Below are 16,131 nucleotides of genomic sequence, written 5' to 3' on the forward strand. Positions count from 1 at the left end.
CGGAATTCAGAACCTTAAGAGCAAACACTGCAACGCAACGAAATTTATAGTAATAATAAATAAATAAAGTTAACCGTGTCTTTCCAATCTATACTCAGAGCAAAATGTGTTACAGCTACATCGCTTTTTGAATTTCCATACACCATTAACCAATCATATATTAAAGGCCATTACTAAGACAAAGAGAGAATGCAACGCAGAAAGTTTGTTACATCCCAGCTTTGAGCTTACATTGACGTGAGAAAAGAGGGTTTTTTCTTTCTTTTCCTTCTGGCTTGGTGTCAGCAGAGCTTTATTCAAATTTAATTTTTGCCAAATTTGAACGTTTTCTTTTTCTTTTATATACTAAATAAGAATTAGTGGGGGAATCTGAAGTAGCTTTGGTAAAGATGATGGCTGGCGGAGATGCTTTTATCATGTAGGTTGTTAAAGACTTTATCTTTACGTGATCAAAAGAAAATGAAAAAGAATTGTTAGAAAATCAAAAAGAATTCAAGGCAAAGAAAGAGATTCCTTTGGCTCACACTTCACACACAGACAGAGAGGAATTTTTGCCTTTATTCATGTTCGCACTTCACAGTTCACGCCTTTTCTCTCATTCTCTTTTATCTTATGATTCCTTCTTTCTCCCCAAGTTGATCTCCTGTCATAGGATAGGTGCACAAGAAGAACGCACCACCTTAGGCCTTAAGGCTAACCTCATCCCCCATTCAGTACTTAATTGCATTTTTCTGGCGTTTCCCTTTTATGCAATGACACTTTCTTTATATATTGAGAAAATAGTTCTTTCACTGTTAATGCTCATCTTCTTGTAACTCCCTTTTTCTTTCTTCTTCTTTTTCACTGTCATCCCAGTGCAGTTTCTCACCACCTTTCTGGTTTTCAGATTCTTTTGTTTCGACTTCTGTTGCTGGTTCTCAAAGATTTTCTATTAGGAGTTGTTTTTTTAGCTTGGGCTTAGAGAAAGTTTTGGTTTTTAAGGAAGGTCTGAACTAAGAAAAAGGAAGAGAAAAAATGGCAGGAGGAGGGGGTGGTGGTGGAGGAGGTGGAGGAGGAGGAGGTGGTGGCGGAGGAGCTGCACCACCACCAAAGCAAGATGAATTACAGCCGCATCCAGTTAAGGAGCAGCTGCCTGGGGTTGCTTATTGCATTACTAGTCCTCCTCCTTGGCGTGAGTTTCTATCAATTCAAAACAATTTTATCTTGATTCCTTATTGTTGGTTATTAATCCCAACCTCGTCACCTTTCCAATGTTTTAATATAAAATGATGTTAATTCTCATTTAGTTACAATATTCCTCATTCAAGTCTTGTATTGGAATGTCTATGTGATAACTGTATGTGGGTTTGTATCTCATTGCATTTGCAGCTGAGGCTATATTATTGGGATTTCAACATTACTTGGTGATGCTTGGGACAACTGTTCTCATACCAACCTCTCTAGTTCCTCAGATGGGAGGCGGAAATGTATGCTTGACACAGAGACAGTAACAGTCAATTAGTTTTCTTCATGCTTGTCGTTTCTTTTATGTGGATCTTGTCAGAAGCTTTGCATGTTGTTTACCTGTAAGTACAATTCTTTGCATCAGGAAGAGAAAGCAAAGATGATTCAGACATTGCTATTTGTGGCTGGGGTGAACACATTGCTTCAAACATTGTTTGGTACCCGTTTACCAGCAGTGATTGGAGGTTCCTATACCTATATGCCAACCACCATTTCCATCATCTTGGCTGGCCGCTATACTGACATTGTAAATCCTCAAGAGGTAGCTTCACTAAGACCCTATAGTTTTGTTCTTTTTCTTGTAACTTATGTTAACAGAATCCCAGAATTGAGTGGATCCTCTATTGAGTATGCAGAAATTTGAGAAGATAATGCGTGGAATCCAAGGTGCCCTCATTGTTGCCTCGACCCTTCAGATTGTCCTCGGATTTAGTGGCCTTTGGCGTAATGTTGCAAGGTAAGTATGATGTTGGTTAAATAATCTTTTATAAGCAACTTTTTGGGCTTTTCTGGTTATATTTAATTGGTTGAATGCAGGGTCCAAGTCTATTAGACTAGTGGGTTTAATTGGTATATATTTCAATGCTTTTGTAGGTTCTTAAGTCCTCTGTCAGCTGTTCCCCTGGTTGCTCTCTCTGGCTTTGGACTCTATGAGTTTGGATTTCCTGTGGTATGGCATCAACATTTTTTGTTTGGAACATTTGTTATAAAATTGATTCATCATTTTCACTTCCTGGTTATTACTTTTGCAGCTTGCCAAATGCATAGAGATAGGGTTACCAGAGATCATTCTTCTCTTAGTTTTTTCACAGGTAATTTAGATTTTTTTATTTAAAGATAACCCACTTTGTTTTTTTGAAGCAGTAGTGACATAAAGAGATGGGTAAAGCTTGACCATACAAGAAAATGTTTTTGAATTGTAACAATCACCTCGATGAGGGTTTTTTTTGGCAGTATATACCTCATATTACACGTGGGGAGCGGCAAGTGTTTGACCGCTTTGCTGTCATATTCTCAGTTGTGATTGTGTGGATATATGCTCACCTGCTGACTGTTGGTGGAGCATATAAGAACAGTGGACCAAAAACTCAAATAAGCTGCCGGACCGATCGCGCTGGGATTATAGGTGCTTCTCCTTGGTAAGGCTCTTTCTTTCTTCATTCTTATCCTGATATTGACCCTAGATGTTATCAATCTCCTGAAAGGTTTGCATTTTCACCCTTAATCTCAGCTTGAATGCGTAAATTTATTTTTATTATCTCAGGCATCTATTATTCTTGAGATGGAATACTTTACTGAACAAAATTTAACTAGTTAGAAATAAGAGAATTTGGAAGTCAATAGAAGGCTCAATAATTGAACTGGTGCACCTAACATAGAGAAAATGAGTGATGTCTATACACACAAAACGCTCTTGCTCTTTATTTTCATATAACTTTTTTAGTTGACTAAAGATTAAGATAAAATGTTATACTTGATCCAACAATTACCATTAACAAGTTATTTAAATATATTATGCAATAAAGTTGACAAAATAATGGGGTTGCTACGTCAACACTAGCTTTCATTTTGTTTGTCATGCCAACCCTACGATCAAAGTTTTCAAATTTGTTTCCGCACAAGCCTCGCGTGAATAAATCTACAATTTGGTCTTCTGTCTTAATATGTTTCTAACTTAATTTCGATTTTATTTCTACTAAAATGATAATGCCAGTTCAAGCATTAAAAAACTAGGTTCTTTGTCACAATATAAAGCAATTGGAAACTCTATTCCTTCAACAGTTGGAAAAGTCAAGTACTCTCTTCAGGTGCCATCCTCTCACCACACCATACACTGCTCTGTGGTTAACAAACACATTATCACTTGTCTTTTGCTACACTAAAAAATTACTCTAGTCCCAAGTGAAAAGATTAGGTGCCACGTTCAACTACATAGTAAGCGTCACAATAGCCAATTAACTTATAATCTCCACTTTTTTTGATGCATAATACCGTAGCTAAACGTACTCTTTATATGTCTCAAAATTCATTAAACTGCTTCTTCTTTTTTTTTTTGCATGTATCAACTCATAATAAAAATATATTGATTACGTTTGATCAGGTTTTTTAGATTTTTTTAATCGTCCATTATAATTTGATTCAGTTCAGTTTGGTTTTCAGGTTTTTTATATTAATTTGTTGTTTTGATTTTTAGGCTTATTTTGATAAAAATCAACTTTGTTTTATGGCTTTTGAATATTATTTGATAAAATTTCAAGGTCTTTTTCATAAATAATTTTAAAATATAAATAAATTTTCAAGAATTTTTAAATTACTTTCACCATTTTAAATATAAAACATTTATTTTTATATCATAAAAACTAAAATTAATTAAATAAAAAAACATAATTCAATTTGATTTCGATAGGTATTCCAATAGAAGAATAGAAGTTCCTCTGTTTCGTCTTTGACTCTGAATTGAACGAATAAAGAGATAAATAAAATAAAGACAAAAACGAAGAATTCAAAGCAAAGAATGAGTTGGAAAAAAGAAAGGGAAGAACAAAGTATGTGTGGATTCAAAAAAAATCTAGTGGATAAGACCTAAAAAAAAGATGTCGAAATAGTTCTGACGGTTCAATAATCTTCTCACTTCCATTCGGAGTTCTTAGTTACTTCGGCAGGTTGAATCTTAGCGATGGAATAATATAATTAAGTCAAAATTCATTGGATGATTGTATCATTAACCATTTCTTTATTTTGGTGCGAGGAACTTATCATGAATCCACTGATTTCTGCCGCTTCCATTATTACGTGCCTTTTGAACTTATATTTTATAACCCGTCCAAATACTTTGTTAAAGTTGGTTGGTTTTTTTCCTCAGCTCTAATAAAAACTACAAAAGTGTTGGTGTTAGAACAGAAACATACAAGCTCAGCTTGTGTCTTGTGCAACAAGCCTCGATGCTTGCTGAGCAAACAATCAGATTCGAGCAAGAAGAAAAGAAGAAAAGCTAAAGAAAAATGGAGATAGTTTGATGCAAAAAAATCTGATTTCATTTATGAGTGAATAATGGCATAATGCCAATACATAAAACCAGGCACTAAGCTTGTCAAAAACAACAAGTAATCACCTAAACATTACCTACCTCCACTAATTACATAGAAACTTGAAACTTAAACTTGTAAGCTTGTACAAAGCTGTGTTTACAGCTCACACTCTAGCTAATTACATCAATCATAGGCCTAACTTAGTTAGAAATGAACTAAGATACATTTCATTAACTAAAAATAACAAAATGAACAAAAATAAGCTTGTTTCAGCAGGTCTTGCATCAGTTCCAGCATAGCTTGATCTCCATGGCATGCTTGCTGTCGAGTGTTTGCTGCATGCTGGCCAACTTCAACACTCCTCCTTGGTTAGCATGGTGCAAACACCTAATTTCCTTCTTAAACACTCGAATCTTGCAGCATTAAGAGCCTTAGTCAGAATGTCAGCAAGTTGATCATTTGAGTTACAATGAATAAGTTTTACTTCTAATGCTTGCTCCATCTCTCGAACAACATGAAGTTTAATGCTGAAATGCTTTGTTCTACCATAGAACACTGGATTTTTTGCGATTGCAACAACAGATTGGTTGTCACAGAAGATCCCTGTTGCTTCTCTTTGATGCACATTCAAATCAGCCAAAATTTTCCTTAGCCAAATGGCTTGGTTGACAGCACTTGCTGCTGCCACATGGCTGAACCAATATTGAAAGCATACCCTGAGGTGCTTTTCATATCATCTATCGAGCCTGCCCAGTCACTATCAGTATAACCAACCAGCCTCAAATTTCCTTCTTTGTTGTACCTCAAACCATAGCTCAAAGTGCCTTTGACATACCTGAGCACTCTTTTTACAGCTTGAAAATGCTTCTCATTGCAACAATGAAGAATCTTGAGAGCAAACTTACAGCATACATTATGTCTGGCCTAGTGGCAGTTAGGTATAACAAGCAACCAACTAGACTTCTATAGGTTGTTTCACAAACCTTTTCAAAATCACCTTGGCTCGATAGTTTCTCTCTGACAGCAACAAGAGTTCTTGTTGCCTTGCTGTTTTGCATGGAGAACTTGGTTAAAATCTTCGAGGCAAAGCTTCTCTGACTTAGAAATATCCCATTCTGCATTTGTGACACCTCTATTCCAAGAAAATAGGACATCTCCCCTAGATCAGACATTTCAAACATCTCCTGCATCTTGGTCTTGAAATCGACCAACATTGCTTGATCTCCTCCTGTCACCAGCAAGTCATCAACATACAGAGGCACAATGAGCTGTGTTTGTGTCCCTTCCTTCTTAACATACAGTGTTGGCTCACTCTTGCTCCTATCAAATCCCAAACCAACCAGGTAGCCATCAATTCTGCTGTACCAAACCCTTGGAGCCTGTTTTAAGCCATACAAGGCTTTTTTCAGTTTGTATACCATGTGCTCTTTTCCAGCTATCTCAAACCCTTGTGGTTGTTCAACATAGATGTCTTCATCAAGGAATCCATTGAGAAAAGCTAACTTCACATCGAGTTGAAGGATTTTCCATTCAAGCTGTGCTGCTAAGGCAATCAGCAGCCTGATGGTATTGAGCCTGGCTACTAGTGCAAAGGTCTCCAGGTAGTCCAGGCCATATTTCTGACTGAATCCCTTGACAACTAACCTTTCTTTTAGTTTGTTTAAGCTTCCATCAGCATTTTGCTTGGCTTTGTACACCCATTTCACTCCAATAACCTTCCTTTTGACTGGTCTTTCAACCAATTCCCAAGTCTGGTTCTTCTCAATCGTGCTGATCTCCTTAGCCATTGATTGCTTCCACCCTTGCTGAGCTTCAGTTTCTTCAAAGTTGATTGGTTCAACTAGAGCTACATGAGTCCTTTCATAAATCCCAGGCAATGGTCTAGTTCCCCTGACTAGTTCATCATCAATGTCTATTTCAGGACTATTCTGATCTGGCTCAGCTTGATTTGTTGCAAGATCTTCAGAAACTTCTTCTGGTTCATTTCTTTCCCTGTTCCAACATAATTTTTCATCGAACACCACATCCCTGCTGACTGACACCTTGTTTGTTGAAGGATCCAAGATCCTATAGCCCTTCTTGACAGTGCTGTAGCCCACCAAAACACCAGGTCGAGCCCTTTCAGACAACTTGTCCCTTTTAACAGCAGGTACATATGCATAGCAAATGCATCCAAAGACCTTCAAGTGAGCCAGTGATGGCTTGAATCCAAACCATGCCTCAAATGGAGTCTTCTGAGCTAAAGCCTTGGTTGGAAGCCTGTTTTGAATGTAGGCTGCAGTGTTAACTGCCTCTGCCCACAGAGCTATAGGCGGATTCTTCTAAATCATCAAGCACCTGGCCATGTCCATCAGGCTCCTGTTTTTTCTTTCACTCACACCATTTTGCTGAGGTGTATAAGTGTTGGTAAGCTGATGTTTGATGCCTGCCTTATCACAGAAGGCTTGGAACTGAGCTGAGGTGTACTCAGTCCCATTATCAGACCTTGTGGTCTTCAGCTTGCAACCTGTTTCAGTCTCAGCAGCAGTCTTGAATTTCCAAAACACAGAGGCCACCTCTGATTTCTGTTTTAAGAAGTAAAGCCAACAATATCTCGAGAAATCATCAATGAACAGTATGAAATACCTGTTTCCACTAAATGACTCAGTCTTCATGGGGCCACACACATCAGTGTGCACCAGTTGCAGTCTTTCAGAGGCTCTCCAGGCTTGATTCGAGGGAAATGGAAGTCTGGTCTGTTTGTCTAGCTGACATACTTCACATACTTCCTGGTTTTGAACTGCGCTTATGAAATTTTCAGCCAAACCACTCCTGCACATGTGCTCCATCGATTTGAAGTTGGCATGACCAAGTCTTTGATGCCAAAGCTTGGATTCATCTGTTGTAGCTGGGTAGGCAGTGTCTGACTCCTTTGTCCAGTCAACCACAAAACTTTTATCAGCCATAGGAACTACCATCAGCTTGGATCCACTTGGATCACTGATTTGACACTAGTTGTCTTTGAACACAATAGAATAACCTTTCTCTAGTAATTGAGCTATGCTGAGCAGATTCCTGTCAATTTCAGGCACCAAAAGCACATTTGAAATCACTTTGGCACATGTGGGAGTGCATATCAGCACATCACCCTTACCTTCAGCTTTTATAAAGTGGCAATTACCTATCTTGACTTTTGTCTAAGGACTTGAAGATAGCAGCATCAGGTGTCATGTGGTTGGTGCATCCACTGTCTAGGAGCCAACCAGATGAGATTCTTTGTTGAGCAGTTGAGCATGACACAACAAAAACTTGCTCCTCTTGGTCACTGTCTTTCTTGGCTACTCTAGCCTTAGCCTTCATTTGTTGAGAATGGTTCTGCCTTGGCTTACCCTTGCTTTTACAGGCTCTCTCAACATGACCCTTCTTTTTGCAATGTTGACGCAAAGCATCTGGTTTAAACCAACATTTTTCTTCTGGATGACCAGCCCTTTTGCAGTACCTGCAAGTCTGACCTTCTTTTTGTGCAGCATCATACCTTGGCTTATCTCTCCAGGCCTTCTTGCCTTTATAGGCAGTATTTGTTCTTGCCTGAAAGGCACCTTCTTGGTGCTCCTCCAGTCTGCTAGCTCTCATATGCTCTTGAGCATATAGAGCATTGATCAGCTCTGTCAAAGAGATGCTGGGCAGGTCCCTTGAGTCTTCAAGGGATGAGATTTTTGCCTCATACCTTTCAGGCAAAGTTGAAATAACCTTCTCCACTATCTTAGCTTCATTGAACTGCTCACCAAGGAGCCTAATGCTGTTAACCACAGCCATAATCCTGTCAGAGTATTGCTTGATAGTTTCTTCTTCCTTCATCTTTAAATTCTCGAATTCTCTCCTCAAATTCAACAACTATTGCTGCCTTGTTCTCTCTGTCCCTTGAAACTCCTCTTTCAACTTGCCTCAGGCCTGCTTTGGTGATTCACAAGCCATAATCCTTGTGAAAATCACATCTGACACTGAGTTCTGGATGCAAGACAAAGCCTTATGCCTCTTGGTCCTCTCATCAGCATGCTGCCTGATCTGAGCCACTGTTGGATTGGCTCTAAGTGGCTCTGGTTTAACATCTGAGTTGACCACCTCCTACAGATCGAAAGCCTTCAGGTAGGTCTTCATTTTGACCACTCATATGTGATAGCCTTCTCCATTGAAGACTTGTGGTGCAGCTGGTGAAAAGTTTGATAAAGTCATTCTTTAAACAACAGGCCCCTTAAGAAACAGGCTCTAGATACCAATTGTTAGTGTTAGAACAAAAACAGACAAGCTCATCTTGTGTCTTGTGCAACAAGCCTCGATGCTTGCTGAGCAAACAATCAGATTCGAGCAAGAAGAAAAAAAGAAAGCTAAAGAAAAATGGAGATAGTTTAATGCAAAAAAATCTAATTTCATTCATGAGTGAGTAATGGCATAATGCCAATACATAAAACCAAGCACTAAGCTTGTCAAAAACAACAAGTAATCACCTAAACATTACCCACCTCCACTAATTACATAGAAACTTGAAACTTAAACTTGTAAGCTTGTACAAAGTTGTGTTTACAGCTCACACTCTAGCTAATTACATTAATCATAGGACTAACTTAGTTAGAAATGAACTAAGATACATTTCATTAACTTAAAATAACAAAATGAACAAAATAAGCTTGTTTCAGCAGCTCTTGCATCAGTTCCAGTATAGCTTGATCTCCATGGCATGCTTGCTGTCGAGTGTTTGCTGCATGCTGGCCAACTTCAACAAAAAGAAATACATGGTCTTGTTAAAGTTAAATAGGGAACACTACTTACCAACTGTTGATTCATGGTAGCATCTTCTGAATATTTTCCTTCATTAGCACACATTTTGGCATTTAGTTATATCAGCGTAGAAATTGTCTTGCACTTGAGCATTATAAAATTATTAATAAATGCTTGGATATACTTTATGAGTGGAGAAAAATGTCTTCTTCAGTGTAATCAACCTCTAAGCCAAGGAAGCGCTCGAGTTGTTCAAGTTATTTAATATGAAAACAAATTAATAAATTCTCTTTAATTCAAAGAATTTCTTCCTTAGAATCTCCTTAAGTCATCTACATATACTAGCATAACAGCTAATTTTCCTCCATTCATTTTTACAAACAAACTATAGCCTACTGGTGTCACTGAATAACCACTATGAGTAAGAAATTCAACAATCTTGCCATCCTTAGCACTTGTTGCTTGCTTTAATCCATAGAGCACCTTTTGAAGCTCAGACACATACTCAAGATGATCTCGACTCTATGCAGATCTCCCAACCTAGCTCCCTATACAAAAATGCATTTTTCACATCCAATTGCCACAAGTTCCAATCCTAGCTAGTTGTTAGTGGTAGTCCATATTGTTGAGAGAATACTCAAGCTACCAATTGAGCATTGTGCTTCTCAATTCATCTATCAATGTGACTTTTCATCTCGTAAATCCATTTGTAAGAAATAAGTTCCACATTTCTTGGATTTGGTATATCGAGCTCCCAGATCATCTGATTTCTTTCAAGTGCAACAGCCTCTTTTATTATTGCTTCAATTCACTTTCACTTCTAGAATGTTTCTTCAAATGTCATTGGTTCTTTTGCATCTCCCTCTTCTAATATGGCAACATTACCATATTTGATATTTGACTTCCTAACTCTTCTTGATCTTCTAAGTGGATTTGGTGCTTCTAATTTGCTATCTTTGATTGATCAGTGGTGAACAATAGTTTCCCCTTCAACATCTCCACCATTATTTGTAATTTCAGTTTCTCCTAGACTCAACTGGATTTAAAAAGACTGCAATTCATCTTTGAGAGGATTTGTGTCTAGCAATAATTTCTTGTCTTATAACCACCATTAAGATGCTTCATTAAACACCACATTTCGGGTCATATAGCATTTTTTAGTTGTAAGATCACAACATCTCCACCCTTTTATTTGACTATCATATCTTACAAAAATACAATTTAACAAATTTTGTGTTCATTTTGCTACGTAAGTGATCAGGTGTAAATACATAGCATACACATCCAAAAACTTGAAACTAGCTAATGGTAGGTTTCATGTTCCACAATTTTTCAAAAGACAAAGAAGGCATAACCTTTGTTGATGAAGCTTATTAATAACGAAAGTCACAGTTTTCATTGCATCAACCCAAAAACTAGTCGAAATATTCATTGCATGAAGCATAAACTTTGGAGTATTTCTACCAGGTGCCTACCTTTTCACCACGCGCGCCGATTTGCCGTGGAGTGCTAGCAGATGTGAGTTGACATTCTTGAAGGAAGTTTCGTTTAAAATATACTCTCTCTCGTTATCAATGTGTAGATAATAGGCCCTTTAACTAACCTTTGTTTTCCTAATCCCTTTAAACTCTTTCAACTTTGAAAAAGCCACACAAATCTTTCCTTCACAAAATAAACTCACAAATATTTGAAAAATCAACAATAAAGGTCATTATGCACTTCATCCCACCAATGGAAGCTTGTTTAACCTACCCAAAACACATTAGAGTGCATTAACTCTAATGGTTCTTTTGATTTAAAATTTGGACTTTTTGTACAATAATTGGTATGCTTTTCCATACTTACAACTTGCACATTTTGTGTTTATTCTCACTTCAAGTTCTAAAAGTCCATTCATCACATCTAGCTTAGAATAGCTAACGTGGCTTAGTCGCATATGCCACAAGTTTGTCATCTCATTCATTCTTCATTATTAAAAGTAACAACATTATAAACTTTTTCTCCACTAGCAAGCTTTTGTCATGCGACCCTTTTTTCTCACAATTACAACACTTCCCTTCACACTTGTAATTGTTATGGTTTTTCAAACCTCCCCCTTCGCTAGGTCTCCTTTCACCTTCATAACCTTTTAGATTGTCACCATTTTTCTTGAACCCACCATTGTCACACTGCTTGAAATTCCCCCTACCGGCTTAGAGTGCCTCTTTTTATTCTTTAGTGGGACTCATCTCATTTCTTGAGCTAAGCATTCTTGATCGGCTAACAATTTTTTGAATTATACAAGTGATGACTACTTTTGTCATCCTTGTACAACGACAACAGAACTCCTAAACTTTGGCTTCAGACTATGTATTATGATTCGTCTCATCATAGTATCAACAATAGGAGCTTTTGGATCCAACTTAAAAACCTCATGACATAATGACTTTACTTTATGAAAGCATGGTGTCACTCACAGCAACTCACTCTCTAGAAGTTGGAGCTTCATATGGTCCATTTTAGAGAATAGCTTGGTGAATGTATCCCAAGCTTTCTTCAAGGTTTTGGCATATAGAGCACATCTTTCTCAATTATTGTCTTTAAAGCAAACATTTTCTTGCTTGGTTTTATCTTCCATTTTCTTAGCGTGCCACTTGCCTGGTATGACAAGATTGTTAAATTTTTTTAGTTATTATGGTTATTTAGTGCCACATGTAGCATATAATTTGTTCGGCAAAGTGAATAGAGAAAAACTAACTATCGTGCTAGTCTATGAAGATGATTTAATCATCATAGGAAATTAAGTTAAATTTTGTTATTATTCCTTGTACTTTGCAAAAGTTATGGATTTAGCCCATGTATTTTAATTTGAGCAATTTTAGTCTCTGTACTTTTCAAAATTTGAAAATTTAGTATTAACCCAAATAGTGACAGTTAAATCCGTTCAATTAAAATTCAAATACTAGTCATGTACTATGTGTCTAGTTGTAGATTTAGTCCATATTCTCCAATTGTATCATTCTAAGTCCCTATACTTTTCAAAATTTGAAATTTCACTCATGATGCAAATAACGGGCGTTAATCCATTAACTAGATTTTTAGTGAGTAATATGTGGAAATAACAAGTTAACATGGCATAACATATATATGATAATATGTTTGTCGTATCACATTTTGAAAATAACATAGTTGAATGAATTTAACGATTATAATTTGGTGAGGACTGAAATTTTAAATTTGAAAAGTATAGGAACTAATAGCAAAATTTAACCTAGGAAATTATGAGGAAAAAATTCTTCAAACTAATTCGCTTACATATTAAAGAACTTGGACAATTCAAACACTCCTTAGTCTAAAGGTTGATTACACTAAAAAAGGATTTTCTTTCTCCGCCAACAAAAGCATTTGAAGCATTTATTAAAAAAGTTTGGAATGCTCCAGTGCAAGACAATTTCTATGACGATAGAATCAAATGCCAAAAGTGTGTGCTAATGAAGGGAAAGATTTACAAAATGCTATGATGTATTGCCAATTGATAAGCAGTCTTATCTACTTAACTATAACAAGATGAAATTTTTTTTGTTGTAGTTGTCATGCAAAATCCAAATAAACCTCATTTGAAAGCAGTTCAATGAAATTTGAACAATATTATGTACAAAAACAAGTGGAGATTGCACGTTAGTTGGCTATTGAGATACTAACTATTGTAGGTGCACGTGATACCCCACTGGATACGTATTTATGCTTTGTTCTGGAACAATTTCTTCGTGTAGCAAAAAACAACTAGTAGTGTCTATGTCAACCACAAAAGCAAAGTACCATCCAACGATGATGGCAGCTCAAGCGAGACTATTTGAGGACTTGCTTCAGCTAGCGGAGTTTCCAATTCCTGATATCTTGTTAACAATACATTTGGCAGAGAATTTAGTGTTTTTATTAAAGAACTAAAAATATGAAGGTGCATTGGCATTTTAAAAAAGAAAAAATCTTGCAAGAAAAAAATAAGTTGAAACATATTAAGAAAGAAGATCGAGTTATAATCATTTTCATAAGAGGCTTGTGTGGCAACAAACTCTTGGTGGCTCGCCTCGGCATGATGAATAAAACGGAAGCTGGTCTTAGGAGAGTGTGTTGACATAGCAACACTATCATTTTGCACAGTAAATTTAAATAATTTGTTTTGTTATTGGTAGTTATTGAACCAAGTTTAACTTTTCTCTTGCCCGTTAACCCTTGGCACAACTTAGCAATGTATGATTCACTACATTTTGAGTAGAAAAAATAAGACCAAAATGACCTCTAAGAAATTTTATTTGTGCAATAGAATTGATTATATAGGCAAAAATCTCCTTGTTCCTGTGTGGGATTCCTTACATTTTCAATTGTTTAGAGAGTTAAATTTGGCCCAACAATAACCACTAAAAATTTATTTAAAATATATGTGCAATAGAATATACTTGACCAAATGATGACCATGAGTTGGTTTTGCTAGTCAATATACTTGAGTTCGTTGATTCACTGTCTGTATAAGAATGATAATGCTTATTTAATTGATTATTTCCCTATCTTACTGTACTACATTTCATGAACAGGATAAGAGTTCCATATCCTTTTCAATGGGGAGCTCCCACATTCGATGCTGGAGAAGCTTTTGCTATGATGGCAGCTTCATTTGTTGCTTTAGTAGAGGTTTGCTTCTCATGTTTATAATCATGCTTGTTAATCATGTTTATCTTATGCCTGGTACAGTTGCACCATACGATTACAGTTTGTATAGTAAATATTCTATGATAATTTAATTGAATAGGCAGAAATTTGGATTGCTTCTGCTACTATCTTAAACCTCAATGCAATCTGGGTGTATAAGATGATACTGTCTGCTAAATTTGAAAGATTTCATTTTCTTAGCTACTGCATATAATCGTTTAGTGTGAAGTGTTCATTTCTGTAATGCTCTTATGATTAAACAGTCTACTGGTACCTTCCTTGCTGTTGCAAGATATGCAAGTGCAACTCCAATGCCCCCTTCCATTCTTAGCCGTGGTATCGGTTGGCAGGTAAAGATAAACTGATAAAATTTCTGTGCAAATTGCTACGACTTAAATCAATTTGCTTGGTGGACTTTTTAACATGACGAGTACAGTATTAATCTCTTTGCGATCCCCCTTTTAATTTGGCTTGTTTTGCTTCAATCCTAGGGTATTGGCATTCTCTTTTCTGGGATATTTGGAACTGGGAATGGGTCATCCGTTTCAGTGTAAGATTCTTTCCTGAAACTAGTGGCACACAAGTAAAACAATATTTGTTCATCTAACTCCTTTGTGAACTGTGGCAGCGAGAATGGCGGTTTGTTGGCAATGACACGTGTCGGAAGTAGAAGAGTTGTCCAGATATCTGCAGGGTTCATGATCTTCTTCTCCATCCTTGGTCAGTTTCAAATGCCAATCTCTCTGTCTTTCTCTGATCTGTCTCACTCACTTAATCATATTTGTATACATGCACTGCAAATCAGGAAAATTCGGAGCTGTTTTCGCTTCAATTCCAGCTCCAATCATTGCAGCTTTATATTGTCTTTTCTTTGGATACGTTGGTAAGTTCGGTTGGAATCAAGCTATATACCATTACTGTTCCATTCAAGATTTCCATAATTCAACTATTTGTGCTAATTGCATGGTTCAGGTTCAGGGGGTCTCAGCTTGCTTCAATTCTGTAACTTAAACAACTTCAAAATAAAGTTTATATTAGGTTTCTCTGTTTTCATGGGACTATCAATACCGCAGTACTTCAACGAGTACACAGCAATTAACGGTTTCGGTCCAGTTCACACCGGCGCCAGATGGGTAACTATCTGTTTCCCTTTTACCCCCTTTTTACAACTCTAGCAGAAAACATAGTTATTCCTGCTCCTTTTTGCAGTTCAACGACATGATAAATGTGCCGTTCTCATCCGAAGCATTTGTTGCGGGTTCATTGGCGATGTTTCTCGATGTGACGTTGCACGGGAAAGAAAATGCGACTAAGAGGGAACGTGGCATGCACTTGTGGGAGAAGTTCAAATCATTTAAAAAAGATGCAAGAAGTGAGGAGTTCTATGCCTTGCCTTTCAATCTCAACAAGTTCTTCCCATCAGTGTGAAGTTGGACACAGCTTATAAGCTTGATGCTCAAGCCATGCATGCAACCTCAATACTACGCTTCCATCACTAGAAACTCCATCTTTGCCCATTTTCACCAATTCCCGACTCCATGATGAAAAACAAACATACGCTGGTGCAAAGTAGTGCTGCAAACAAATATGTACATTCAGTGGTACTTCCATATCGCCTTAAATCCCAAAATGCTGAATGCTATTACATTACAACTCACAAGCAGATTATTTAGGACATCTTACATAACCTAGTGCGTATGTCCATTATTGGACTTTTATTAAGGCCCAATGAACCATCTCCAAACTCTACCGTCCTTCAGATTATTGGGTTCAAATTTATTTGTAGTTTTCTCCTGCGGGTCAATATTTGATGTTTGGTTTTTTCCATTCGCATGATCTTGTCGCCAACATAGCTTGCATATGCATCTATATGGAGTGTAGTCATATCTGATACAAACAGAACAGATATGAATGCTTAAGAAAAAGTTGAGATTGTAGGATGAGCAGATTGGATTATTTGAAGATGCGATCCCAGTCTTTTTCTGACAGACTATTAACAGGATACAAGTGGGAAAGACAGAAGGGTGAGGACCATTGTTCCCCCACAATTCTAGGAACTGCTCATTTGGCCAAAGAATATAAGGTCATTCATCCATGGTACCATAAAGTATAAACACAATTAAAGCTCCAATAATTTCTCCGGTTTCCTTAGTCTCTA

At 37.0% G+C, this 16,131-nt stretch overlaps 1 protein-coding gene across 3 annotated transcripts; it reads left to right on the forward strand.

The window, feature by feature from the left end:
- The first annotated feature begins 229 nt into the window (after positions 1 to 229).
- LOC105794688 (nucleobase-ascorbate transporter 7) lies at positions 230 to 15,800 on the forward strand. Of its 3 annotated transcripts, none has more exons than XM_052628523.1 (15): positions 230 to 418; positions 887 to 1,171; positions 1,369 to 1,466; positions 1,589 to 1,765; positions 1,860 to 1,960; positions 2,098 to 2,173; positions 2,256 to 2,315; positions 2,458 to 2,642; positions 13,859 to 13,955; positions 14,237 to 14,323; positions 14,465 to 14,523; positions 14,602 to 14,693; positions 14,779 to 14,856; positions 14,946 to 15,106; positions 15,183 to 15,800. In XM_052628523.1, the coding sequence occupies exons 2-15, from the start codon at positions 1,015 to 1,017 to the stop codon at positions 15,399 to 15,401; spliced, it is 1,647 nt and encodes a 548-aa protein (XP_052484483.1). In that variant the 5' UTR covers positions 230 to 418; positions 887 to 1,014; the 3' UTR covers positions 15,402 to 15,800. The 3 variants fall into 3 exon arrangements, with proteins under 3 accessions (XP_052484483.1, XP_052484485.1, XP_052484484.1); XM_052628524.1 differs by lacking the exon at positions 230 to 418 and adding an exon at positions 516 to 811; XM_052628525.1 differs by lacking the exons at positions 230 to 418; positions 14,237 to 14,323 and having other exon boundaries at positions 506 to 1,171.
- The last annotated feature ends 331 nt before the right edge of the window (positions 15,801 to 16,131 follow it).

Source organism: Gossypium raimondii, chromosome 3, assembly GCF_025698545.1.
Source record: "Gossypium raimondii isolate GPD5lz chromosome 3, ASM2569854v1, whole genome shotgun sequence".
Taxonomy (NCBI): Eukaryota; Viridiplantae; Streptophyta; class Magnoliopsida; order Malvales; family Malvaceae; genus Gossypium; species Gossypium raimondii.